The 27,021-nt window shown below is 41.6% G+C and overlaps 2 protein-coding genes across 3 annotated transcripts in view; one reads left to right on the forward strand and one right to left on the reverse strand.

The window, feature by feature from the left end:
* Nucleotides 1-229: 229 nt before the first annotated feature.
* Nucleotides 230-18,265, forward strand: erich3 (glutamate-rich 3). Its single transcript, XM_034147878.1, has 16 exons — nt 230-249; nt 3,065-3,158; nt 3,612-3,737; nt 3,848-3,919; nt 4,100-4,228; nt 7,406-7,588; nt 7,975-8,175; nt 9,221-9,401; nt 9,726-9,912; nt 10,715-10,938; nt 11,023-11,169; nt 11,507-11,839; nt 14,232-14,366; nt 15,017-16,216; nt 16,268-16,693; nt 16,725-18,265. Exons 1-16 carry the CDS (start codon nt 230-232, stop codon nt 18,263-18,265), a joined length of 5,199 nt encoding a protein of 1,732 aa, XP_034003769.1.
* A 2,015-nt stretch (nt 18,266-20,280) lies between these two features.
* The window catches only part of tnni3k (TNNI3 interacting kinase), an 18,584-nt gene continuing 11,843 nt past the window's right edge, over nt 20,281-27,021 (reverse strand). The window contains exons 21-25 of one of the 2 annotated variants that reach the window (XM_034147961.1): nt 26,940-27,021; nt 23,000-23,059; nt 22,605-22,774; nt 21,167-21,246; nt 20,281-20,733 (exon numbers count right to left, since the gene is read on the reverse strand). The exon at nt 26,940-27,021 is cut by the window's right edge and continues 28 nt beyond it. In XM_034147961.1, the coding sequence (XP_034003852.1) occupies nt 20,654-20,733; nt 21,167-21,246; nt 22,605-22,774; nt 23,000-23,059; nt 26,940-27,021 (472 nt within the window). In that variant the 3' untranslated portion in view covers nt 20,281-20,653. Of the gene's footprint in view, nt 20,734-21,166; nt 21,247-22,604; nt 22,775-22,999; nt 23,060-26,939 lie in introns of those variants that run through there. The other variant, XR_004557249.1, reaches the window with a different exon arrangement.

Genomic DNA, 27,021 nt, shown 5'->3' on the forward strand with positions numbered 1-27,021 from the left:
GGCAGCAGCACCATCACGTGATGTCCCATAGCAACCATGATAGCAACCGCTGAGTGTCACAGTTCCGCTCTGAGTGCAGACCGACTCCTCTGAAATAAAACAGCCGCACTTTAGAACACTTCTGCCGGCTTAATTTTACTTAACACTGGCCTTACAGTGAAGACAACGGCCCCTTTTATCTCAAATATAATTGTGGGAGGGTTTTTAAAAGAGGGCGAGCTGAAAAACCATGAGTCACCTCAACCCAGGGTAAGTGTGCAATTTACTGTTTAATATTAAACATTAGCATGTTTGTGCAACTTTGTTTTGGGTTTTTTTTATGTTGTATTTACCTAAAATAATTGTAATAACTTATTATTAAAAATATGTTACGAGGTTAAAATATCCAGTAATATGGTCATTATAGAGGCAGAATTAAATACTTTTAATTGATACTCAAACTATGCTAATGCTAGCCTACTGTTTAACATTGCGTCACAAACCACATTAGGCTGCTCTAATAAACAATTTTAGGAGAGTGACATATTTAAAAACAAGCTACTAATTTTAGGTAAGACCAATATACTTTTAGACTAGGCTCTATTGCACTTTAAGTCCACTAAAAGCTAGTAAATCCTTTAAAAAAAAACTACTTTGAAATAGCAGTTGTATCAAAGTATATAACTGTGAACAACAAATGACATTGAACACAACTTAAAAAGAAAAGAAGAAGCACTAGCAACAATGATGGAGTGATGAAAAGATAATTTTGTGTTCATATACTTTTTGTGTTCATATACTTTGAAGAAAATGTACTGTTACCAGCAGTGTAATGTCGATAAGTAGTATACATTTACTCAAGAAGGGTACTTAAAGTGGACCTATCATGCTATATTTGAATAATATTGTGTAGGACCATACCTATATAAGGCATATTTATACTTTTTTTTTTTTCAAAATACCAAACAGATCATGCATTTTAGCCATGCCTCATTTTGCTCAATTTGACATTTTTTTAGCTCTGTTTTTGCAAGGGCAGATTATGTGAGAACAGCACCATCTACAGGCCTGGCATATGTACTACAGCGTCTCCAGCGCTTTCGAACGACAATGGCCGTGGCTGTCTCCTCCTGATTGGTGGAGTTGGCCCAATAGCCGTAGCGCCACCGTCCTGACGTCAGGACAGTGTTCAATCTGGATCAGTTTTTATCAGATCCGTTGCAGCCCCTTTTTTAGAGATTTGGGTATGGAGGAAAATAGAGAGGGTTGTGTTTTCTGACACTTGGTGAGTTCCCTGGAACACCGGGGACACATATTCATGTATAAAAGACGTACAAAAGTGCATTTTGCATGATAGGTCCCCTTTAAGTAAAACATTAAGGTACTTGTTTTTAGTAACATGCTTCCACTCCACTACGATTAAAAGTAAAAAAGAAGCAGCTAAAGTTACTTCACAGAATATACTGTATACACTATTTGTAAAAATGTATGCATCATGCATTGTTATGGATTAATTATTATATGAAGTAGGTAAAATGAACTGGAATTGCAACAATAGAAAAATAAATACACTGATAGGGGTCAATCTGCCAAAGCTTAAGTATATTTTTATTGCGGTTTTTCTAACTGAGTAATTTTCTAGTGTAGAATTTGTATTTGAACTTCTACAACTAATTTACTTGAATACTAATTACATTTTTAATTGAAATTCAGGCTTAGTTTTGTTTTCCATTTCTTTAGACTTCTCGATGGGTCAGAGAAAGTCATGTTAATAATGACCCGTGGTAGTTCAACCACCATGTTGTGGCTCAAAGAGAAATCTGGAGCAGAATCTGAAGAATACCAGAGACACACGCCACGTGCACAAAGAGGAGGCAGACAGGGTTAAGTGTACCATCCCCTTTAATTCCTGTTTGTAATCAGACCCCGGTAACTGACCCTATAGTGAGATCCTCTTGTCTCGTACACAAATGCTGGAGGAAATCAAATCTGTGTTGGAAAAACACTTTCAGTCCGGCCGGGCTGACAAGAAACAAACAAACAAGCATGGTGTAGTGCCCCACTAAATAATTTGATTGGGATTGTGGTTTTCTGTGAACAGTAATCAAGATCTCTAGTGGAAGACATTCAGACCTCCACTGGCTTCCTGTCTCCCTGTTAATTAACTTAAAAATCCTGGTGTTGACATACAAACTCATCACCAACAAGGCCCCATGATACCTTAGATCTAGCTTGGCCTCCCTACTCTCCATCCTGTTGGGGAATAATTTCCCCTGCATGTCATCTTTCGCCCTCTGACGCAGATGCCCAGCCTTGAGCAGCCGTTATCTCCCATAAGGAGGGGCTGCCCTAGCATAGTGTTGATGTTACCAGTTTAAGACCGGGCAACTCTCGGTTAGAGATAGTTATTATTGTGGGACACCTGGAACACATCCTTCTCGGGGTGTAGATGACCCCGAGCCATAAGCGACAACAAATGTGATTCAGTGTCCCTCAGCTGTTTAGTCTATCTATTGAGGAATGTTGATTATTACACTCTGAACTAGTTCAAACCTCGAGCTACAGGAGGGGTCTTCAGAATTGATTGTGGCATCTCAACCGTGTGGTCAACTCGTGGCCCTTTGACATGTCTTGTGAATTCTCCGGCCGAAGCTCCAAATAAACCGTCAGTGTTTGCCATCAAAGCTCCAGCTCTCCATCGTGTCTCTCTTTGAGTCCTGACTCCAATTGCTTCAGAAGTTTCCCCCACACATCCCATAGTCTAACCTTTGCAACATCTGGGACAGAGCTTTTTCCAGACCACCTCTGAGGCTCTGGACCCTTCCCCAAGATCAGAGACACTCAGAGTCTCTCAATTCTCCAATCCTGCTCCAACACTCGATCACTTCTCCTGCTTTCTCTTAGCTCCCCCTTCATCCTCGTGACTGAGTAGTGTGTCCAAAGTGTTTGACGTTTGTCCCACCAGTGCTCCCTAGCATTACTCAACTTAAAGTTCTACAAAAGTGAAAAATAAATTGTATTTATTATCAGTTTATTTGTCTGGGATTCATTTAATGAGTGTTTTATTTTGCTGTTGTTTCTGCAGACTTATTTCAGCATACAACAGTCTCACAGACAGACATCTGGCAGGGTACTTCAGCAACAGTCGGATCAGGAGACACCTGCAGAGAGCAGGACTGGTACGTCAGCAGGTTGATGGTGATGGTGATGATGATAATGATGATGATGATGGTGATCGTGGTGGATGTGATACTTCTGAGAGCTACAGATTTGAGGTTTACGATATCCATACTGTCTATATTATTACTCTCAGATACATTGAGGGGTTTTATCTAGTAATCATATTTTATATCTGGCAGATTTAGAGTAGCACACAACCTTTGCTTCAAGTCTTAAGTTATTAAGGTTAGTAAACAAACAAAACATCTAAAGCCCTGCACACTTCAAGCATGAGAACACGTTTTTCAGGTGCAATTTTAATTATTAAAGGAGGAAACCAAGTAAACATTTTTTTGTTCAGAGCCTTTAAAGATATGTATGCCTAAAATGTCAGATCTTGGTGACCTCAGTTAGACAACAATGTCTTTGAAAACCTAAACCGTATCCTGAACTTTGCTTATCGTTGTTTTCAGATCACACGGAGTGGGCGCATTGTTCCAGACAAGGAGTACAGACACAAGCTGATCCAGAGAGCGCACCACAGACACATCCGAGAATGCCTGGCCCAGGCCATCTTCCACAAGGTGCTGGAGATGGAGGTGGGAGGAGCACACTTTATCAGAGACAAAACAGTAAAAACACTCAGCTAATCTGTGCTTATCCTTGAATAATAACCGATTCAAATTTGTTCTGTGCGCCTCCCAAACAGCGTGTCCATCAAATAGAGATCAAAAGGAAACTGGAGGAGTTTGCAAGGAGGGAAAGGGTGCATACGATCAAAGTACATCATTAACATTTAAACAACACTTTGCTTCCAGATTTTGTATTATTTTAAATAATATGAAACCCCAAAACATTATTAGCATGTACTTCTATTTATAGATAACAGATTAAACACACAAGGTATGGCCACGCATACAAAATGGCAACAATATTAATGAATGTTTTTTTTTTTTGGAAGGTGGATCGCTCTAAAAGATATGAAGAAGAGATCATCCATATCCTGTCTCCACGCCCACCCACGGGTGCCCGAGGCATCCGGAAACAGCACTCTGGTCCAGAGGGGGAGCACTCTGAGTCCTCTGAATCTGTGAGTCAAAACATAATTCTTACACCAGTAGATTGTAGCATCTTAGTAAGATGTAGTCACCTGTGAAAGCTACAGGCTCCCCTAAGGCCAATCAGGAACCATTTCAATCACTGATGCATGTTCTTATTCAAGTGCATTTTTTAATTCTGACCTTTTATTAAAGCATCTCCATAATGCAAAAATAGTTAAATGACACCACATGGTCTCTGAAATATTACGTCTGAGTTTAAAACCTCAATATTCATTTAAAGAACTTTAATTACGCCAATCAGATTAAGCCTTATCGGTCAATCACATCAGTGTTTTACAAGAGGAAAACACAAGGATTGATTTGAACTCAAGTGCACTCATTATAACTATTTTCTCTCAGAGTTTAATGATGCATCATCCCTCAAACTTTTGTTAACATTGGACAGCCTCTAGCACAGTTAGCCTGCCTCTGTTCAAAGGTATTTCAACTATTTGACTATTTTCATCGCGGCAACTATTTCTTAATTTGCTGCATTTGATTCAGTTTATTTTTAACACTATAATGCAGGGCTATTCAATTGGCGGCCCGCGGGCCAAATCCGGCCAAGGGGTGATATTTACTGGCCCTTTGAGTATAATGTTAAAAAGTTATCTACTTCTTTTAAAAAGATTTTTTAAAGATTTCTTTTTTTAAAGATTTTGTTTTGGGCCAGAGTGCCTTTATTCCAGAGAGCAGTGGCGGTGCCAGGGTATGGCTGGGGTAGGCTATAGCCATACCAAGAAATGGCTTAGCCCCACCTTAGCCCCACCATGAAAAATGATGTTAAAATAAGGAAATTAAATTAAATAATAAGCAAAATGCTAAATGTTGAGAACACGGCTTGCGAAAATATACGGGTCGTGTCCACAACACACAAACTGATCCTGCTGTAACAACAAGTGCACGTTACTGATGCAATATGGTTGAGACCATTCGGGCTTATGCTAGAAGAGGGGTGCAAGGAATAGTCTAAGTAGTGGGGGAGTTTTATACACTAAAGGTGTGGAAATTCTCTGGCGTTATAATATCAGCCGCGGTCAGATCAAAATGCCTCTGAATGCAATTTGAATAGACCTACAGCCAATCAGAGCAACGAAACGTTGGGTCTGCGTCATGCCTTACTGATTGAGATCAATCGGAACCGCCATTCAGTATCCCCATTGGATCTTCAACGTGTACTTTCATACGTCACGTTCACAGTGATCCCTTTTTATTTACTACAAGACAAATGTGCCGTTTTATTTCATACAGTTCCATTTTGATTGAGACAGGGAAATAATCTAGACCTCACGCGTGGCGTTTCACTGTCAAGGGGGGCGATATAGCGTGTATGTAATTACATTGAGAATACTGACTTGAGCCCCACCACTGTATGGGTTAGCCCTACCATAGATTACCCAACAAAGATACTCTGGCGCCGCCACTGCCAGAGAGGGTGTTACTGTACATTGAGAGATAGAGGGGAAGACATTGCTTGAAAACTTCGGCGGGCTCGGGTTTCGAACCCACCTACTAGCTACTAGCTGACAACTCCTGTCATTGATTGCATCTCTTCGTGAATGATTAGATAATTTCACCTAAATTAAATCAAATGAAATGATGTTGATGGTTAAATTAGCTTCACATGTAAACACTACTGAGTTCTGAACTTGCCATTTAGAGCTATAAAGGCCTTGGGGCTATGTTGTTTGATTGAATTAAACACAATATATGCACTCCACTATGCTGTTGTAGTATTTACTGAATCTGAAGCTCTTAATATGATTGCTCATATTTCAAGCAATCTTTTTCCCGGCCCCTTGCTTTGGATAATTTTCATCAACCGGCCCCCATTCCAAACTAATTGAATAGCCCTGCTATAATGCAACATCCCTTGAGCTAAAAAGCCCCAATTTCATTTAGAAAACAAAACATTAAATCTGTTTTAAACACTCAAACTCAGGCACAGTTGAGTGGTTTCTATGTCCAAGGCATTATTTCTGGTAAAGCATGTCTGTCTGTTAAGAAAATCATTTCTCCGTCGGCATGTTTAGAGGAGCTGTATCAGCTTCTGTGGCTGTGTGTGCAGACAGGTTAACGTGAAGCAGTGGGATTTGAAGTGCGTTATCTTTGAAATGTAAGAAGTCACAGACTTTGAGGCCAGAGTAAATAGAGCTGGTAATCCTGCCCTTGATCTCTGTGTTTACCTTTTGAAATCCCAGTATTAAGTGTGCAAACATGGCACACTTCAGCAGGTACAGGCTTGTTTGCAATACATGCACAGTCAAATGTTGGCGGTACATGTCAAAGATTAATTTGCATTTGCACACTCTTGTAACATTTCTTTATCAGCATAGAAATAAGTGTATGCAGTATAAAATTAACAAAAGAGCAGATTACATGAAATCAATATACCACAACAAGGTGTAACAATATATTAGATGGTGTACGACCTACGCACACTGTAGAATTATGTATGGTATGAAAAATAAAGGTAAAATATACGGGTGTATTTGATATGAGGAATACCAAATGTAGAATAATTAAAACGACTCTTCCTCCTGTTCTGCTTGCCTCCAACACATACCATTCATTCTCTGTAGCAAAGATTAATGAGAAGAATAAAATATAATTGCAAACATAAATGCAAATAAGCTGCATAAGGCACCTAACATTGAAAAACCAAATGATGGAAAACTCCAAAACAAGTACTAAGTGCACCTTAGGGTGACATTGTTATCAAAAAATTGATATATGTAATCAACAGCATTATTCCTTCCATTATGCTGGCCTCAAACACGGGATGCTCCTAATTGTGTATGTTTAATTTACACTATTAGTTTTACTGGAGCAGCAAATCAAACATAATTCTACTCTAAGGACTTTCTTGAATGTACAAGTTTCTATCCAGCGCATTAAACTACATTTACACTGTGTGTGTGTGTGTGTGTGTGTGTGTGTGTGTGTGTGTGTGTGTGTGTGTGTGTGTGTGTGTGTGTGTGTGTGTGTGTGTGGTGTGTGTGTGTGTGTGTGTGTGTGTGTGTGTGTGTGTGTGTGTGGTGTGTGTGTGTGTGTGTGTGTGTGTGTGTGTGTGTGTGTGTGTGTGTGTGTGTGTGTGTGTGTGTGTGTGTGTGTGTGTGTGTGTGTGTGTGTGTGTGTGCGCGTGCGCGTGTGTCACGGTGCTGCAGCCGGGCTCGTCTCGACCCAACACGGCTCCGGGGAAGATGCAGCGGCCGGTGCGTCTGAAGCCGATCGGCAGCAACAGCACCACAGCCTCGCTCAGACGCAGCTCCCCTTACCGACTGCTGGAGTCGTCCAATGAGAACGAGCAGACGCTCAACAGCACTGTGAGGCCGCGACACATGAGACCCGTTCATTCCTTCACCCATTCATCTGCCTTCCTGCATAGAGAGTTTGCATGACAGTTTTCCTGTATGGACAAAATCAGATTCTAGATCAATATCACCTGTCTTTGGAAACTAGTTTCAGAACTCTTGCAGTTGCACATTGAGTGATAAAAGATACAAAATAGAGTTGTATCATACACATATTGTACTAGTGCCTACAGGCTCAGTAAAATTGTTTGTGCTAATACCAGAAAGCCACATTACTTTTCTTTACTAAACAAAGTGTGAACGTAGCTTAGGACAAACTCCTCTCTGTTAAGCCTTTGTCTGCTTTACAAACACATACACAGACATTGTCATTGCTCTGCTGCAACAACAGCACACACTAAACCTTTCTACCTTTCGACTAGGAGTCCCGGAGACATCGGACCACAGCCGAGCCCCCCCGTGGCATCTCACCCTACTGCCTCCCCGTCATCAACAACTTCGTCACCCCGGTGCCTCCCTCCACGAAGAGGAGAGAGAGGGGGGTGAAGGTCACTCCCAGCGGCACGCTCCGAGGCCGCAGACTGCGTCCCACCACCGCCTCCAGCGGAGTGGACGCCTACGAGGTCTTTGTCTCTTGTTACGTTTTCCCCGGCAACAACACCTTCCTCAACAAACTAACAGCCCCTTTGGGTTAATTCGATTTTTGCAAGACCTAGCAGTATTCTCTATTTTATGTTTACAATGTATTTGTCCGTGATTATCTTTATTCTGTATGTCTAACATCAATCAATCAATGTTTATTTATATAGCCCAATATCACAAATGTTACATTTGTCTCCGTGGACTTCACAGTTTGTACAGAATATCAGTATGACATTACGACACCCTCTGTCCTTGGACCCTCACATCGTACAAGGAAACACTTCCAAAGAAACCCCACAGTTTAAAGGGGAACATGGGAGAAACCTCGGGGAGAGCAACAGAGGAGGGATCCCTCTCCCAGGACGGACAGACGTGCAATAGATGCCGTGTGTAAATCAAAAAGATAATAAATGTACAACATAGGTAGACCAAATGTTTGGAAATGCATGTGTCTATAATAAGAAGATGAATCCACGAGGATGTCAACAATCCTGTGGGAGCCATCAGGGAAGTAGTATGATGAAAGTCAGGCAGGACCGCAGTGACAGGTTCAGCCACGACTCGAAGTCCTGGACTCAGGACTCAGGACTCAGGATCAGCCACGACTCAGGATCCCAGCGTAGATATACACCAAAAATAAATTTGGGGGAAGCTGGGTTATTGGGAACATGAGAGTACACCGGTACAGACAGAGAGAAGGAAGAAGTAAGGTGTCCCCCGACAGTCTAAGCCTATAGCAGCAAAACTAGGGGCTGAATCTAATCAGCCCTAACTATAAGCTTAATTTGCCAATATATAATCAATACAGAACAGCATACAGGGACCTTGAGCTTTTTATTTTCCTTCACCTCTAGTCACAGACTATTGTTAAGACAGTAAGGCTGCAAAGAAAATCCAATTCATTCAAATCAAAAGTAATAATTTAACAACATAAGGAATCTCTTACTGACTTAAATGTATTTAATTGTCCACTGAGTAAGTATGATGTCGTTAACTGATCCCAACCTGCCCTTTTCTCCCATCCAGGACCCCCCCATGCTGAGGAGCTCTGTGCTCCAGAGCAGAGTGCGTGTGAACATGATGTACTTTGGCAAAACGGTGCATCTCTCTCATGACCTGACCGACATGAGGGATGAGGTCAAAGTGTTTCAGCAGCACTGTGGAGGAGAGAACCTGTGTGTTTACAAGGGCAAGCTACGAGAGGGAGGTCAGTGTATGTGTTAGATAAGTGTGTTCGTGTTCACACATAAGAGCAAATCTCATGAGGGAGGTCATATAGATAACATACAGTCTGTGTGTACAGCCTTTAGGCAAACAGACTAACTCCACTATGGGGTCAGTAACTCCACTATGGGGTCAGCAACTCCATGGAATAACTTTAAATGTATTGTTTCTGTATCTTTCATTTAGTTGAGTATCCATTCTCACTGAGTTTAAGATGTGTTTTGGTTGTTCCTGCTACACAGAAGTCACATATTTTGATGTTGAAAATGTTCCTTCCTCTCATCCACATCCTCAATCTCTCCCTCAGAGACTTTCCAGTTCATTTCCAGGCGGCACCGAGGTTTCCCCTTCAGCTTGACCTTCTTCCTGAACGGGCTGCAGGTGGAGCGACTCAGCTCCTGCTGCGAGTTCAAACACAGGAAGGGCTCACGACTGGGCGGCAGGCACGGACACTTTGGCTTCTGCGGAGTGGAGGGGGCTTCTCCGTGCTACAAGTAGGGTCTCTCTTTTAACAGGCACACCGTCAACTCAATTTGTGATACAGTTATGATAAGGCCTTTGTGACTCCAAAAGTACAAGAAATTAAATAAGCCGCTAGTAACATAATCAGAATCAGAATCAGAATCAGAATACCTTTATTAGTCCCACAGAGGGGAAATTTGCATCGTTACAGCAGGAAAGAGCCACAGACAGCTTAATGTTACCTATGTTAAGAAAAAAGTACTAAGTTATGATATAATAGAAAAAATATAATATAAAAAAGAAAAGTAAAATAAAAAATACTTTCCAAAATACAAATCCTGTAACAGTTCTTAGGATTTAGCAGCCAGGTATATATTACACAGTTATTAATGGCTTATGTATATAATGTAATGTATATATTGCACATATAGCACATATTGCACATAGTATGATAACACACACCGAACTCCCTTACTGAAGTGTCATAGGTCAAGTTGCATTGTGGGTAAAGAAGCCCCAAAACCCAATTGTACTGGTTCAGTGTAGTAATACAATTCTGCCCTACAATTCTGACTGTAGTCAATGGGTCACATGACATGGAAGTTGTTTAAAAAAAGCAGCATTTGTCAGCTAAACAGACAGATATTAACCTCAATTGTGGTTGAATATAAAAAAACAGAGCTATCATTAAGGTAAAATGTGCTCCTCCATTTGTCAGATGGCCAGAAAAACACCAACTGTGTCCTTTAAACTTGATGTTAACTTGAACATCTTTCAAAATATTGACAAATTCCTCAACTGACTGTTTATAGTGTGCAACGCTAACTTCTTCAGGTGCATCATAGCAATGGGACTGGACAAGAAGCCCACTCCTCCACCAAAGAGAGTCAAAGATGATGGAGTAAGACAGGAGTCAGTGTCCAGCCTGAAGGAGCCCCCTGTGAAGGAGACAGAGAGGACTGTAGACAACGAGTCAGAGTGTGAAACCAGCCGACCTCAGGACATGGAGACTGAAGTCAAAGAGGAAACAGCGGCGGAGGAGGACAAAGTCAGAGATGGTACGGATGAAACCAATAAGAAATAAATACTTCTATTTCTTCTATTCTATACAGTGACTCTCAAAGCATTTTCTTCCTCTTCAGATTATGAGGAAGACTTTGAAGCAGATGACGAAGGCCCTGTAGAAGATGCTGAAGTAAAAGTGAAGAAATCCCCATCTCCTTCTCAAGAAACTGAAAGTCGGGCTTTAGAGGGAGACACCTCTGAGACTGAGGACGACGAGAAGGAAGGTGGGCGAAACATCATGTTCAAACACATCTTTTAAGATAAAGAAAAGTAACTGGGAGTAAAGTGATATTTCACCAAGCATTATTTACTCTTTCTTTTCATAAAGCAAAACAGAATCACTCTGTATCTCTAGAGGAAAACACATATCTCTGGTTAACATGTAGAACCTAGATTTAGATGAAATGCTTTATAAACATAAATTAAAAATGTCAGCAAGAAAAACATCTTCGCTATTTGAGGAAAAACTGCTACTTCTATGTATTAACAGTATAAAATGGACGTTAAGAAAGTGTTGTTTTTGTGTAAAATAATATGAAATGCTCCATCTTTGTTGCACAGATGACATAAAGTCAGCTTCAGGCTCCAGCTCCTCAGACAGTGAGCAGGAAGAGAGCGATGCTGAAGTCACCAAAGAGGACGAGAAAGCAGAACACATTCAAGAAGTCCACCCGGAGGAAAGTGCTGTTCCACTAGAAGCTGCCACTGAGGCCATACCGGCTGCGCCTGAAGACTCGGACAACCAGGACACTGCGGGGGACAGTACCGAGATAGAAGTGTGTGAAACAAGTGTCCCCTCGGCCAATGAGAATCAACAAAGTGAAGAAATCTCAGCAGAAAAAGACGTGGAGAAAATGGTAGATGAGAGCAAAGCGGAGCAGGAGCAGGAGAGGGGTGAGTGTGAACACATCTGACTCTGGAGTGAGGAATTGGACCAGTCCATCTTTTATGGAGGTTTTTCCACTGTTATCTCAACCAGTCATTCATGTATCGCTCTATTTACCGTAGACTGACAACAGCCAAATAACTATCACAGTATTGTCATGTTGTGAGATTTAAAGTAACATAATGACGTTGTTGTGAAATGAGATGGTGGAAAAATGACTTGTCTTTTGTTTCTGTGTGATTTCTGTGTGATTTTCTGTATGTTCCACTTTTTAATGTTCATTTGTTTGGTTGCTTTTTTTTTTGTATCACTCTGGGTTACATCTTTACCCAGTTACCACTTCTGTTAGCTTTTTTACATGCGTTTCAATACTTCTGCTTGCATTTGTAGATATGGTTCAAGCTCAAATTATGTGACATAAAGGGTTAGAATTAGAATTCATATACAGTATAGGGATGGGAATTTGAACGCAAATGTATATTCGAATATTCGACCCCCAAAAAAACGGTTAACCGAAATGTACATATCCTATAAAAAAATGTAATCAAATCAAATCAGGTTTTATTTATATAGCACATTTAAAAGCGATTTTTGGTCGAGCCAAAGTGCTGTACATGTAATAAAAAACACATTACTACAAATCACAATAAACGACAATAAATTACAACAGATATATCTTAAAAACAAAATAAAAATAAAACACAGGGAAAAGTCAGGAGTCGTGCTCCGCTCTAACTAGAAAGCCAGAGAGAAGAAGTGTGTTTTTAGTTTAGATTTAAAAACCCCTAGGGTCTGGGCCGACCTCACATGGAGGGGCAGAGTGTTCCAGAGCCTCGGGCCAGCTGCTGCGAAGGCTCGGTGCCCTCTGGTTTTGAGCCTGGTCTTGGACACTATCAGCAGCAGCTGGTCAGCAGACCTTAAAGCTCTGGCTGGGGTGTAGCGCTGGAGCAGTTCAGCTATATAGGCCGGAGCCAGCCCATTTAGTGCTTTAAAAACAAATAAAAGGATTTTTAAATCAATTCTGAACCGAACTGGAAGCCAGTGTAGTGAGGCCAGAATAGGGGTGATGTGGTCACGCTTTTTGTGGCCAGTCAGCAAACGTGCAGCAGCGTTTTGGACTAGCTGTTGAACTGGTGATCACAGTTTGAACAGTTGACAGCTATAGGCCTACAGCTTTCATGCTTAAAACATAACTTGGTTTTGGGGGGTACTACACGAACAACATAACGGGTTAGGGTAACCCTATTACAACAGAGATCAACAACCTATAACAGGGCCTATGCACAGAATGCAGCTATTCAATACTCATTCTTGTTTAAGAATATGAGCATGTCTACTCAGGGGAGAGGTGGGTGCGGAGGCGATTCACAATCAGGCCAGCTGTAGAGAAGACCCTCTCAGCTGGAATTTGGGCATAAGATGAGGTTTGAGTCTGCGTGATCTGCGTGTAGGGAGGGGCAGCAGCCATATCATTAGCTAGAACTAGCTAGATCTGATGGATTTGAACATAAACGCGAGTGAAGTATAACCGGACGCGAGAGAGAGAGAGATCAGCACCTGCAGCTCTGCCCGCTGTGAGGGACCGGTGAGCGGAGCAAAACACACCTTTAGACCTAACACACTTAGCTATGGCACTGTCGTATACATTGAATTATTCCATTTGATCATATGTAATCAACTTAGGCAACCCTCCCAAAAAAAATAAAAAAATATTCATAACTCATATTCTCATATTCGAAGACCTGAATAATTTCGAATATTCGATGAATCGTTCCCATCCCTAATACAGTATATAGCTTAAAAAACAAAGGGAGGACTCTGTGGGGGTCAACATGCAATCAGAGAGGAGGTGAAAGCTGCCACTGATGGAAAAACACACACATTTCATATTGCACAAGTTTCAAAATGTGCAGATGTTTGCCTTACTAGCAGCATTCTTTATGGTAATGGCTGTAAATATCAAACTCATATGTTCAGTAAATGTAGTATTAAACAGAATTATAGGATTTTCCAACCAAAGTGTGCTCCAAAAGTGCAATCCTATGAGTTCATATCCTAAAATGTACATAAAATAGTTTAAAATATATATGTTTTAAGACATTGTGTTTCCATTTTGGTTGTGTACTGAATGTTTGTGCGTTGTTTTTCTGTGCACGTTGAATATTATTTTTGCATGTTCTGTTTTACAATTGGAAAGATTAAAGACATTCTGGTGTTATTGGCTACACGTCTATTTGTTGGCTTATTTCTCTCATTCCTTTTGCATTATTCAAATACTTATTTATTCTGTACCTTAAAACATTCTGACATCGTCACTATGAGTGCTCACAATAGTTTATCCTTAGCTTGTAACATGCTCTTATATCCCTGTGTGTGCCATGTCTCTTTTTCTCTCCTAAGCTAAATCTGTGCAGGAGAAGTTGGCAGCAGCCATCCTGAAGGAGTCCCAGTGCAGCTCCGAGCCCGAGCTGAGCGACACCAGCACCGAGGAGGAGGAGGAGTCCTCAGAGAAAGGCCCTGAACCGGACAGCAAGGGTACCAGATCCCATTCGGGACCACTTTACAATAAGACTATCCTTATAAAGGATTGATAAAGGGTTTATAATTAGGTCATGAATTAGGTTGTAAATAACCATTTATAAACCAGTTCTCACATAGTTTTCATACATCAACACAGGCTCACTATTTGGCAAAATGACTAAGCCTTATATTGGCTACCTAGCTTACTTCGTCTTCTTCATCAGCCAGCATCCTTGGTATCTGTTGTTCACCGAGTTGATTCTCCCCCCCTTCCATCTTGATGTTTCTTGGCATCTCTTTATGACCATTTAATTACGAGTTACTAACATTTATAGTTGCCAAAAGGGAGGCTTGTTGTAAAGTGTGAAACAAATCACCATTTATTAATGACTTACTACCATTTCTAATAAGGCTTAGCAGTACAGATAAATGTGGGCTCACTATTTGGCAAGCAACCGGTGACAGTTGCCCTGTTTATCTCATGTCTTATAAAAGCTTATTAATGATTTATAAAGTGTTCACAACCTAATTAATAAATGAATTACAAACTATTCGTTTACTAGCCTTGTTGTAAAGTGGTACCCTACATTCTAATTCAAATACATCAGACCCCTTCTGCAGCAAAATAAAAACATCCCTAAACAATCTCTGCATTGTGTTCTCAGATGCAGTTGCAGTGAAATCTACCACCTTGACAGAAGAGCTACAGGCCGTTGTGGAGGAGACAACATGTGAGGAAGAGGTTGCTAGTGAAGCTGAAGAAGTACAAGAGACGTCTGACCCAAAAGAACAAGAGGAAGAATCTGAACAGGAACCCCAGGAGAACAAAGATGTTCCTAAAGATGTGAAAATCGAAGAGGAAAATGAAAAGGACAAAAACACAGAGAATGATAAATCAGAGGAGGCAGAAGATGCAGCTCCAGCTCTGCATCCTGTATCTGACGAGGAATTGGCTGAGGAAGACAAGACTTCAGGACATCAAGAATCAGCTAAATCAGCCAATGAGGAGGCTCTAGAGAAAGACAAAGAAACCGAGGAGGAAAATGAAGTGGAGGTGGACACGCAGCTCGACGAGACAGGACACGGGGCAAAAAGCAGCGAGGAGGATGAGTCATCGGTATCAGAGCCGAATCAAATCCCTGATGAGACAGCAGCGCCTGATGATGCAGAGGCGATGACAGCCAGCGAGACAAAGGAGATGAAAGCAGAGCCCTCAGAGGAGCGAGAGGCCCTCAGCTGTGAAGAGGCACCTGTAACCCACACAGAGACGAGGCAGCAAGGAGGCAGCGAGGACGCAGAGACTGAAGGCACAGCGGAGAACTCAAGCAGCTCCATGGAGGGCAGCGGAGACACCACAGTGGAAAAAAGTGCATATTTAAGTGAGGAGAATTCTAAAGATGAAAGTAGTAAAGATGATATTAAAGAAGCAGTAGAGGAGAGTAAAGACGGGGTTGAAGAAGAGGAGGATGATGAGAGTAAGACGGAAGAAAGGATAGAAAAGGAGGGAATTATTTCAGAGCGGACTGAAGTTGACTTTAAGGATGAAGGAAATGCAAATGAAGAACAGGCAGAGAAATGCCAAAGTGAGGAAGATGAAGTTGCAAATGAAGAGAAGGCAGAAGATGAATCAGAGGAAAAGGGAGATGAAACTATTGAGAGTGAAAAGGTGAACACGGCAGATGGTGGGGGAAAGGATGAGGAAGAATCAGAGGAAAAGGGAGATGAAACTGATACAGCTATTGAGAGTGAAAAGGTGAACACAGCAGCTGGTGGGGGAAAGGATGATGAAGAGAAATATCATATCGATGACAAATCTGAGAAGGATAAAGATGTGGAAGGATCTGAAGAGAAACAGGAGGACGCTGATAAGACTCCAGACAGAGAAGAACTTCCAGAGACTCCAGACAGAGAAGAACTTCCAGAGACTCCAGACAGAGAAGAAAAGATGTCTGAGATCATGGAGGAATCTGAGAAAAGTGCAGGTGCCGACTTGGATAAAGATAATGCAAAAATATCAGATGATAATATTGTCGAGTCAGAGGATGTCGAGGATAGTGAAGCAGAAAATGTAGCACAGGGGACTGAAACGACTGAAGAGACTTCAAACAACGTAATGGAGTCTGAGGAGGTTGAAAAAGAAACTGAAGAAGTAAATGACAGCATGGAGAAGGGAGAAGTTGACGTTGAAAATGGAGAGATGTCAACTGAGAATAAAACTCAGGAGGGAGAAGGAGAGGTTCAAACTGACGGCAAAAATGACGTGAAAAGAGACGAGAATACTGAGACAAAGGCAGAGGAGCTCACAGAGGGGGAGAGCACAGAGGAGCCCACAGAGGGGGAGAGCACAGGGGGGGAGCCCACAGAGGGGGAGAGCACAGGGGGGGGAGGAAGTAACTGTGAAGTCTGAAGATGACGCTGAAAAACGTGAAGTCGACAAAGCTCCTGATGTGGCACAAACTGAGGCTAAGGCAGCAGATGACAGTGTCGAAAAGCAAGAGGAATCCACTCAAAACGACGACCCGGACACATCTGGCATGGAAGCAAAGGATGAATCGAAATCAGACGAGAGAAACGACGACGAGGGATCAAAACAAGATGAAAATGGAAATGTATCTGAGCCCGACAGTGAAAACAGAGATTCCGAGTTGATGAAAAAGAGCGATAATGTGTCGAGTCATGTCAGTGAGGTGATGGTTGCTTCGTCAGGTGACCAGGCACAATCTCCAACACACACAGCTGTGGATTTCGATACAGCTCAGAAGTCAGAGGTACCCACTGCACAGCCTGACTCTAACACTGAAAAACACACGGGAGAAAATCCTGCTGATCACTCTGCAACTGACGGAGAAAACGGAGCAGACACGGAGGAGGCGAGCAAGGCCTCGGAGGAAGGAGCCAGCGTGCTGCTCCAACCTCAAACACAGTCCCCGACACAAAACAATGACAACACAGAGGAGAGCGTAGCAGAAGTTAAAGAAAGTCCAGAAGTACTAACAAGAGAGAACAACGCAGAGATGGTCACCAACTGGGTAACCAAGCATCAAACATCCAAGTGCTTTGAGACGTTTGTTGAACCGTTAGAAGACTTAAAGGAATCGCCAGACGCTCAACTTAACGCTAACGAAGAGGAAACACAATCTACAGAACAGACCAGAGCAGAGAGTCCACTTGTGATGGCAGAGATATCTCAACGTGTAAATGAGGAAAGGGATACAAGCAAAGAGGAACCTCAATCTGAAGCTGGAGAACAGAGTGAGGAAGACTCTGAGCAAGTGGAGGAGACTGAAGTAAAGGACTTTTTAGTAAAGCCAGAGAGTGATAAAGAGTCTGTGAAAGAGCAAGATATGAGGTCAGAGGACCAACAAGGAAGTAGGCGATCTCTTGATAAAGTGCAAGAAGGTTTAATGCAGGATGACACTGAGCAAACTGATGTTTCCAAAACTGAAGTGGAAAGCCTATCAGGGACTCAGCATTCAGTAACGAGCGGCAGACCTGAGGGGGAGGAGAAAAGTAGTCCAGAGTTGAATGAAGAGGAGAAAGGTCTTCTACCTTTATCCAAGACAGAAGAGCAGGGCGAATGTTCAACGATGCCTGAAGGGCTTTCCAAGTTGAAGGCAAATGATACCGAAGAAACTCTGGAAACAAGTGAACAAAGTCGAGAAGTTCAAGAAATAACCGATTTCACAACGTCCAAGTCCGACGATGGAAGTCAAGAGGAGACCCAACGGAAAGACATTGACCCCCAACCGTCAGACGGGAGCATCAACGGAGACCGAAGAGACGTGCAGATGATCGAGGACATCAAACACACGCTGAGTAAAGACCGACTCAGCACGTTCTCGGTGGATGAAACCATGTTCAGTAGAAGTTCATATCCTCTGCTGACCGCTGCGAGGACAGAGAGCGGACATTAGAGCGGCTCCAAGGTACAGTGAGGCTTTAATAGTTTGTTCTTTAGTTTACAGGATAATGTATCAAAAGCAAATGATCAAAAGTGAATATCAAAAAAGAGAGGAATTAGACAATCAGATGGCTACACTTAGAAAAAGAGACATTTCAGTCAGACAACTCACGTGTTTCTTAATATGTTTATTAGAAGCAGCATATAGTTGAGTTTGGCGTCTAGGCTCGGGCCTCATCACTCCACAGATGTACATAGAACATTGAGTGATGATTAGATAACTATCCCCGGAGCCTACAGGTGGAAGCTGGGGTGGAAGCTGGGGTGGAAGCTGGGGTGGAAGCTGGGGTGGAAGCTGGGGTGGAAGCTGGGGTGGAAGCTGGGGTGGAAGCTGGGGTGGAAGCTGGGGTGGTGGTGGGGCAGGCGAGCAGCAGCAACATGACTTGCAGCAGCAGCAAGTGAACACAGCAGTGGCAGCAGCAGCATTAAGGAGGCAGAGGCAGGAAGACCTGGCAGCTTAAATAGAGCGGCAAGTTAAGGAGAATGTGTTTGGTTGGTTGTAAGAGAGACGAGGTGCGTGACGTGCTCCAAAATGATAGAATGAGCTCCCCATTGATATCAGGACAGCAGAAAGTTTACACATCTTCCGGCACAGATTGAAAACTCATCTCTTTCGACTCCACTTCGAAGTACTAACAAAGAATTTCTAACAAAGCACTTATATCCTAATAAAGGACTGGCTTATCTAAAGCCATTTGAATAGCACTTGAAATGTTTAGGCTCTTTGAAACCTGATGTACTTATATGATTCTGTTTTCTTCAAGTTTGTATCTTCCTGGTCGAATGCACTTATTGTAAGTCGCTTTGGATAAAAGCGTCAGCTAAATGCAATGTAATGTAATGTGTTAATGTATCATTGGTACTCGAGTTAACTGCCTGAACTAGCTCGCAGGCTTCGCCCCATTTGTAGTGACCAAGAAATATACTGTGGTTCCCAAAGGTAAAAAAAAGCTTGTCTTAGAGTATACATTCATAAAAACAGTGACTGTCCACCTTACTTTGGATGGAAGTCATTGGTATTGGATGGCAGTCTGAAAATTCACATCTTTATATCCTAATTAAGAATTGTTTATCATAAAATGGTTGGTTAGCTTTGTACAATTAAAGTATTTTAAACGTACAATCAGAGTGCCTTGGATGCTTTTTAGATTGCCAACATATACCATTGACTTCCATTAAAAGTAAGCTGTGTTTTTTTTTGTTTTTTACTAGACTACTTGCCCTGTTCTTGAAGAGCACTTGTTTTTTATTTCAACATCACCTACTCCAAGTTCCTTCACATAGTGCAGCACTCTTTATGTTTTCCCGTGAGATGGTTTTAGTTTTGTCCGAGGCCCTCAAGTGTCTTGTGGCTTCTATGTTTACATCACAAAGGCTTCTTAAACAGTCTTCACCCTTCACTAACCAAAAAGAGGACGCTGCATAAGGAGTTTTGACTGCTGCATGAAATGATTACAATAGAGCATCTCTTCCTATTGTCGCTAACAAAGAGGCGTCGTATCAAGTGCAGCTGCTATCACTTATTACCCGTAAACAGATACTCTTCCACTCACACACGACTCAATAATTGATCGTTGTTAGTCTCCCACAGCTTAGTTTGTTCCAGCTAGGCTTTACATTTCCACTGATGTTACAGTTCCTTAGAGATCTGTAATTGCACTGTGTTTTCGTGCTTCAACGTGTATATTTCTTAAATTGAAATCTAGACAAAAAAACGTGAATTCTAACCTAAGCTAGCAAGGATCCAAGAATAAAGCAGTGGTAACATTGTGAAATGTCAAATATAGCAGCGCTGAGTTGTGTCATTAGAGCTGCTAACACTACCTCTTATTTAAAAAGAAAATATTTATTTATTTATATTGCCTTTTCATTTGATCCGTATGGCTAGCGTGGGTTTGTGAGGCTTCTTGTGTTTGATTGATATCCGTTAGTGAACGAAAGCTTAAATAAAAATGGTGAGATTGATACTGACTTTCTGATTATTTATTTTTTACATGAAGAACATATGCACAAATGAACTGGGAACCTAACAAGTAGACAAACAATGTACAGTTTTTGCTTGTCACACATACAGTATTTATAAAAATCGTCAACAAATGATTTAAAAAAAAAAACATAATGACATAATGTATGTAACAGATAAATCTCAAAAAACACAAGACTAGAGATATTTGGAGCTAAGAATGTCAACTCACAAAGAAACTCAACAAAATACAGTTTAGTTTGCACATAGAAATACAGTATTTTCTACTTTAACCATCTTTGTTTAGAGGTTTTGCTTAAAATTAACTATAAAAAACAGGCATGAATGTCTAAAATAGTAAGGTAATAATAAAAAGGATTAGTTACTGTCCTCGAAGCTGCCACTGCTGCTGTAAGAGGAGTTTAACCTCATGGTGCTCATGGGATCAGACACATAGCCTGGAAAAGAGACAAATAAAGACATCTCTGACACATTATTCATAGTTAGTTTCATTTATGATGAATAATATCTTAGAAATATTAAGGTCTGTGAAATATAATATGTTCTGAATGGAAATAATTCACTGAAAAGACCCAAAATGACAATGAATTGATCTTCTTAAACAAGCATGGACACCATTGTTAATGAGTGATCCCACATAGTCCTAGCTAGCAGACATACTAACTAGAGTACAACATTTGTGTTCATCCGCCACAGAAAATAGTCCCCAACAAATATTATAAAAGTCAATTTGATTGCTGTCCTATTTCATTTGTTTATTTTTTAATGAACCTTTTGGTACTTTATATTGTGGTTTAAGTGCCACTGATAGAGAGGGGTATATAAAACAATGACTGCCACTTTATCAGTGCATGTGTTCTGTAAACAAACCGTTTCGATCGATGGGAGAAAACTGCATGTTCCTCCTGAGTTCCTCCAGTGAAAGACCTCCAGATGCACGGCGCTGCTCACTGCAAAATAAAATCAGCAATTATTTATTAATCCACCGCAAAGCAACTCCAGTCCAGAAATATATCCAGCTTCATTTACATGGAGAAAGATAGATGAGATGGAGGCAGATAAAAGCTGGAGGAATTTAATATGTAATGTCCGATCTAATACCACGCTGCTCTCACTTTCTCTGCAGGGGGTCAGAATAAAAAATACATGACAGATTTGATTGGCCGCCGCAGACACAATCTGCACACTGTTGATCAGCATTTAATATTCAAACATGTCGTACATTATTATAAGTTCAACTGTTAAAATTAGGATGAATTTGAACTTTCATAAGATGAAAACACATGGAAAGTTCTTGTCTAAGGTTTAATTGCCACAATAAGCTCCTGTATCTGGCTTCATAGTGACTGTTGCCTGGCACACACACACACACACACACACACACACACACACACACACACACACACACACACACACACACACACACACACACACACACACACACACACACACACACACACACACACACACACACACACACACACACACACACACACACACACACACACACACACACACACACACACACACACACACACACACACACACACACACACACACGCGCGCGCCTCGGTCAGAAAGCCATGCATGTTTTATTGCATTGGCTTTCCTTTGTTTCCTTTTCTGTATCCGAGCAACTCCATCCCCCCCGCTACAGTAACTATGTTAACTGGTCTACATGTTGCTATTACAATTTCTCAGAGCGAGACGTCTCCAAGACACCACTGTCCAAACTAAAGCTAGCTGTGGAATTTCTGTTAGTGAGAGTAAGGCTGAAAAATATTCTCTGGTGAGATTTTTTTATAAACGTTTTTTAATCTACTTTTTAAGGGCAATTTAAGGCCTATCCACATTCTCATCATATAAATGATAAACAACTTTAAATAATTTGAAGACATTTAAACACACGGAAAAACTGCCTGAAACACCTTGATTTAGCTATGTTTACTTCTGTAACACAGTGACATCAAAATGTCATACTTGAGCTGCTATTTGCGCTCCAACACATTTACTGCATTTACTGATTGGTCCAATAAATTAAAGGGTCCGATTCATGTTTGTTTATTTTTAAACAAATTGACAATATTTAAGGAAATTGGGTCATGTAACTAGCCAAAGTGAGAAGAGACAGCAGTTGTTTAGTGTTGTAAGAAACATGAAGTTATTTTGTCTTCACCTCCAAAAACAAATTGGATGCTAAGTCAATGCAAAGCTTCAACTGATAAAATCTTGACTTGTTTAAAAGTGGCATGTATGCAGAGTATTCACGCCACCTCCCCCTGAGGGTGGAGGAGCTTCAGTTCCTCACTTCTGGGTCCAGATGGCGTAGGCTCGAGTGTTGAGAGCGTACTCCAGCTCGAAGCGGGACCTCAGCGCAGCGACTTGACTCCGCCCGGGGCCGCCGCGCCCCAGCAGGCAGTCGGAGGAAGAGGAGGGAGACAGGGAGCCGCTACTGTTACTGGAGGCCGGGGACATCAGCTGATCAACAACAACAACAACAGTAAATAACACACTGCAGGGATACACAGGGGGACAGTCAGGAAAATGTGGGATAGTAATCAGAATTTCTTTTTTACTAGGGGGAAATTGGATTTTGTAACAGTTGCTCCATTTAAGAATAAATACATTTATATTTATCAGGGTTTTAACGGCTGGTGGGTAAATAAGTCCAAGTGCCAGTCTGTTATATTATCTTTTATATACCTCAACGTTGCACAAGCATTCCTCCAGGTTGGAAACCACTTCAGAGAACTCAGGCCTGTCCTGAAATTTGAAAAAAAGCAAACTATAATATATTTCTGTTTCAATGCTGAACAATCAAAAGCATTGTGTGTATCCAACACACAGACACACACACGTGGGTTCTCTCAGTGTGTCCTGTATTTTAGTCCGCCCACACATGAAGCAAAGGTGAGCTCTGCCTCAGAAGCGATCCTCAGATCTTTCCCTCGCTGTGGAGAACAAACAGAGCCTCCCCAGAGCTGTTCAATTATACATCACATCCTCAGAAACAGGGTCTGACCGTCTGCTTTAATATCACAGACCACAGAATACAATATAGTACAGATGAAAACAAATCAAAGTGTTCAAAGTGCTTTCATTGGGATTTTAGTGATTGCTTTTCCCCTATGTTTGTTCGCTTATAATTTGTCATTACTCCAGTATCTACTGCTCTATGGAGAAAAAAAACCTTCACGGCATTGTAATGGTTTAAAATGAATAAAAGGTGCCTCCTCTTAGTCCACTTAGTTCCTCTGAATTCCTTGATGCCTATGGGATCATGGTTATCCCATTTGACCCCATATATACACATAACAACTCTGCCAAGATAGCCTAATATTGCTGTTTGACATAACATCAGACTACACCAAATATATAGATATTTTTAAAGTAATTTATTTGTTTTTAACTCTGGGAAAATCTGTAAAATTCCCCAAACCACTGTATGTCTGAACTATCTCACCAAAACACACACATTTAAGCTTTTCTATGTGATAGGGGAGGCTGTGGCTCAGTGGAATAGTGCGCTGAATTTAGTGCGCTCCAGTCCCACTGCAGTCAGCATGTCGTTGTGTCCCTGGGCAAGACACTTCACCCCAAATTGCTCCTGTGGGGATTACCCACAGTACTGAATGTATGTAAGTCGCTTTGGATAAAAGCGTCTAACAAGTGACATGTAATGTAATGATATCTAACTAATATTATAATATTTAATAATAATATTTTCACTTTAATTCACTGAGCCCTAATGGAGAAGCCTGTCCTCCACTTTGAAAACCTCTAGTCTAGAAAGGTCTGATGATCATTTTGGTGAGATTCTATTAAACTATTAAGAACAATTTGTCCTTTCCATTTAAACTAGTTTCAGAGAAAATATGCGTTAATCTGAGAGCAGTTTTGTAATATAGGCTCCTTATAGGTTTGATAAATATTTCTCAGCATGTCCCACTCTCAAACCCCAGGACATTAGACCTTGTGACGTCTTTGAGATTTGGGACCACAGCAGGAGCGTCTTCTAACTAAGGGATCGTGCCACAGGGAGCAGCACCTTCGGCTGTGATATAATGTGTGTTAATGAGGCACACAAAAACATGGCGGCTAATAATGAGCATGGCAGCACTGAGAGAGGATCATCCTGTGCTGCTAAAAGTGAACCTCTGTGCAGTAATGATAAACCATACACCCCAGCACGTGCACTCCGCTCTGCATCGGCCAAACGGCTCGCTGCACCCGCACTGCGAGGGGGACCCAAGTTCCTATCAGCAAAAACACGTGGGTTTGCTATCCTGGCTCCAACATGGTGGAATGAGCTCCCCATTGACATCAGGACAGCAGAAAGCTTACACATCTTCCGGCGCAGACTAAAAACTCATCTCTTTCGACTCCACTTCGAGCGATAGAATTTCTAACAAAGCACTTCTATACTAATAAAGGACTGGCTGATCTAAAGCCAGTTGAGTAGCACTTGAAATGTTTTGGCTCTATGAAACCTGATGTACTTATATGATTCTGTTTTCTTCAAGTTTGTATCTTCTTGGTCGAATGCACTTATTGTAAGTCGCTTTGGATAAAAGCGTCAGCTAAATGCAATGTAATGTAATGTAATGCATCCTCTAGGGACACTGCAGCTGACTCAGCATCAGTTCCCCCTCTGAGCCTTATTAAATGTTATGTCACCATTAGCGTTAAATTAGTTTACAAACACCTGCTGTGCATAATGCATGCTATATGGCACACTTTCCTCTCCAACCTGTGAATCATGCTGCTCTGAGGTGATGATGAGACCATGTGTTGTGTTACAGTGCGTGCACATATGGTAAAGACCTGGAGATGGTGAAGTTCTTCTTGAGCAAGAACGCCATGAGCATCAACACTCAGGGCAGAGACGGACACACAGGTGAGAGTCTTTTATAACTCCCCTTAAAGGTCACCTATTGTACTGTTTTTCATCAATATATTATAGGTCTCAGATATATACAAAACATGTCTCTGAAGTATTTGGCTCCAAATACCAAACAGATCATTGCAGCATCCCATAATCCCCTCTGTTTCAGCCCTGTTTCAAAAGTGCTGATTCTCTGTCTGTTACTTTAGATGAAAATAAGGAGCCACTCCCCACGCCCCTCTGAGAGATATTTGGTTACAAAGAACACAATAGCCGCGTTCACACCAAGTACTTTGCTGTATTTAGTGCCGGCACTCAGAGCCCCGGCACTTATGACCCCAGGGCATTTAGTACAGATCGTGTTCACACCGGAGTACTTTTCCCTGAGGGATGATTACGCAAATGAGCCGCTGACGTCACTTCGTCTTCTTCTGCTTTGGGTTTACTGGCAGGCAGCAAACAACTTCACGGCGTATGCAAACAACTTCACCCGGAGTCCCCGGCCGGAAGTCCCCGGAGTTGGGGACTGGCTTCAGTAGAAGCTGCTGGGACTCCCAGCAGCTTCTACTGAAGCCTTCCGAGTAAATCGCCAGAACGCCGACACCTCCTCATCTCCACCGCTCCCATGTTTTGTTTTGTGTTGCCATAAGTTAGTCTCTCTGCGTTTGTGCGCTGGGCTAATGCTAATGCTAATAATGCTAATGCGAGGATAATAAAATGGCGGCTCTACAAAACATTTCAGAGTTGTACGGGGCGTGGTTTGCAATTCGCCCAGCCAATCAGAACTGGGGCACTTTTTTCCCCCAGGAAAGTACGATCTCTCAGCAGGCACTAAAAATGGGGGTAAAAGTTCCCGAGATTAAGTGCTCTTTTTGGTGTGAACGCGACATAAGGGGTACTAACGGAACTAAACGTGAAAAGTACGGTGAAAAGTACTCCGGTGTGAACGCGACATAAGGGGTACTAACGGAACTAAACGCGAAAAGTACGGTGAAAAGTACTCCGGTGTGAACGCGGCTATTGGTGCTCTAGGAGGAGATTCAGGTGATAAGGTGAGGGGGGGGGGGTTACCTTGGTTGGCTATTGGCTAATGGTTACACAAGCCAAAAAATCGTTATGACATCATAAAGTGGCCAAAATCTGATCAGCTCATTTTCAGACAGGTTTTTATATAAATGGATCAGGACAAAAGGAGAGAGAATCTTTTTTTCCTGAAACTCTCAGAATCTCTTTACACAGAGGGGACACATGTTGATGTATAAGAGACATGAACAAGTAGATTTTGCATAATAGGTGACCTTTAAGGCGTTTTTAGCTTATAAATGTTTCTGTATAATACATCAACTCTCTCCAAATCTAGATATAGATTATATAGATATATTTAATAAATACTTTCTGTATAGTGTCTGCGCCTTTATTCTCAGGCTTTGGATATTGTATATACAGTAAGAGTGTCCCAATTCACATATCTCCATAAAAACCTCCATTATGACTTATAATTGAACAAAATGATTGAATCAAAGTGAATCAGTCTGCCTTGATATCTAATGACTTGCAAGATGCTGGTTGGATTATTTTTAAGATTTCATCTACCAAACTCTCTCTAGTTCAGTATACACTGGACATTACGGCTCAGAGTGGACACTCACTATATTATGGGCTACTGTATTACATGTACTGTAAGTTAATTGTGCATTTTTTGAGAGACTTTTTCCGGCAACCAGAGCTCACATAGAAGAGTTGAAATGTGTCCTTTACCTCGGGGCAGGCGTTCCAGCCTCTCATCAGGAAGGCAGAGATGGGTTTGGGGATGGAGTATCCGACGGGGGGGCGGATGTGA

This window comes from Trematomus bernacchii, unplaced genomic scaffold (genome assembly GCF_902827165.1).
Source record: "Trematomus bernacchii unplaced genomic scaffold, fTreBer1.1, whole genome shotgun sequence".
Lineage (NCBI taxonomy): Eukaryota > Metazoa > Chordata > Actinopteri > Perciformes > Nototheniidae > Trematomus > Trematomus bernacchii.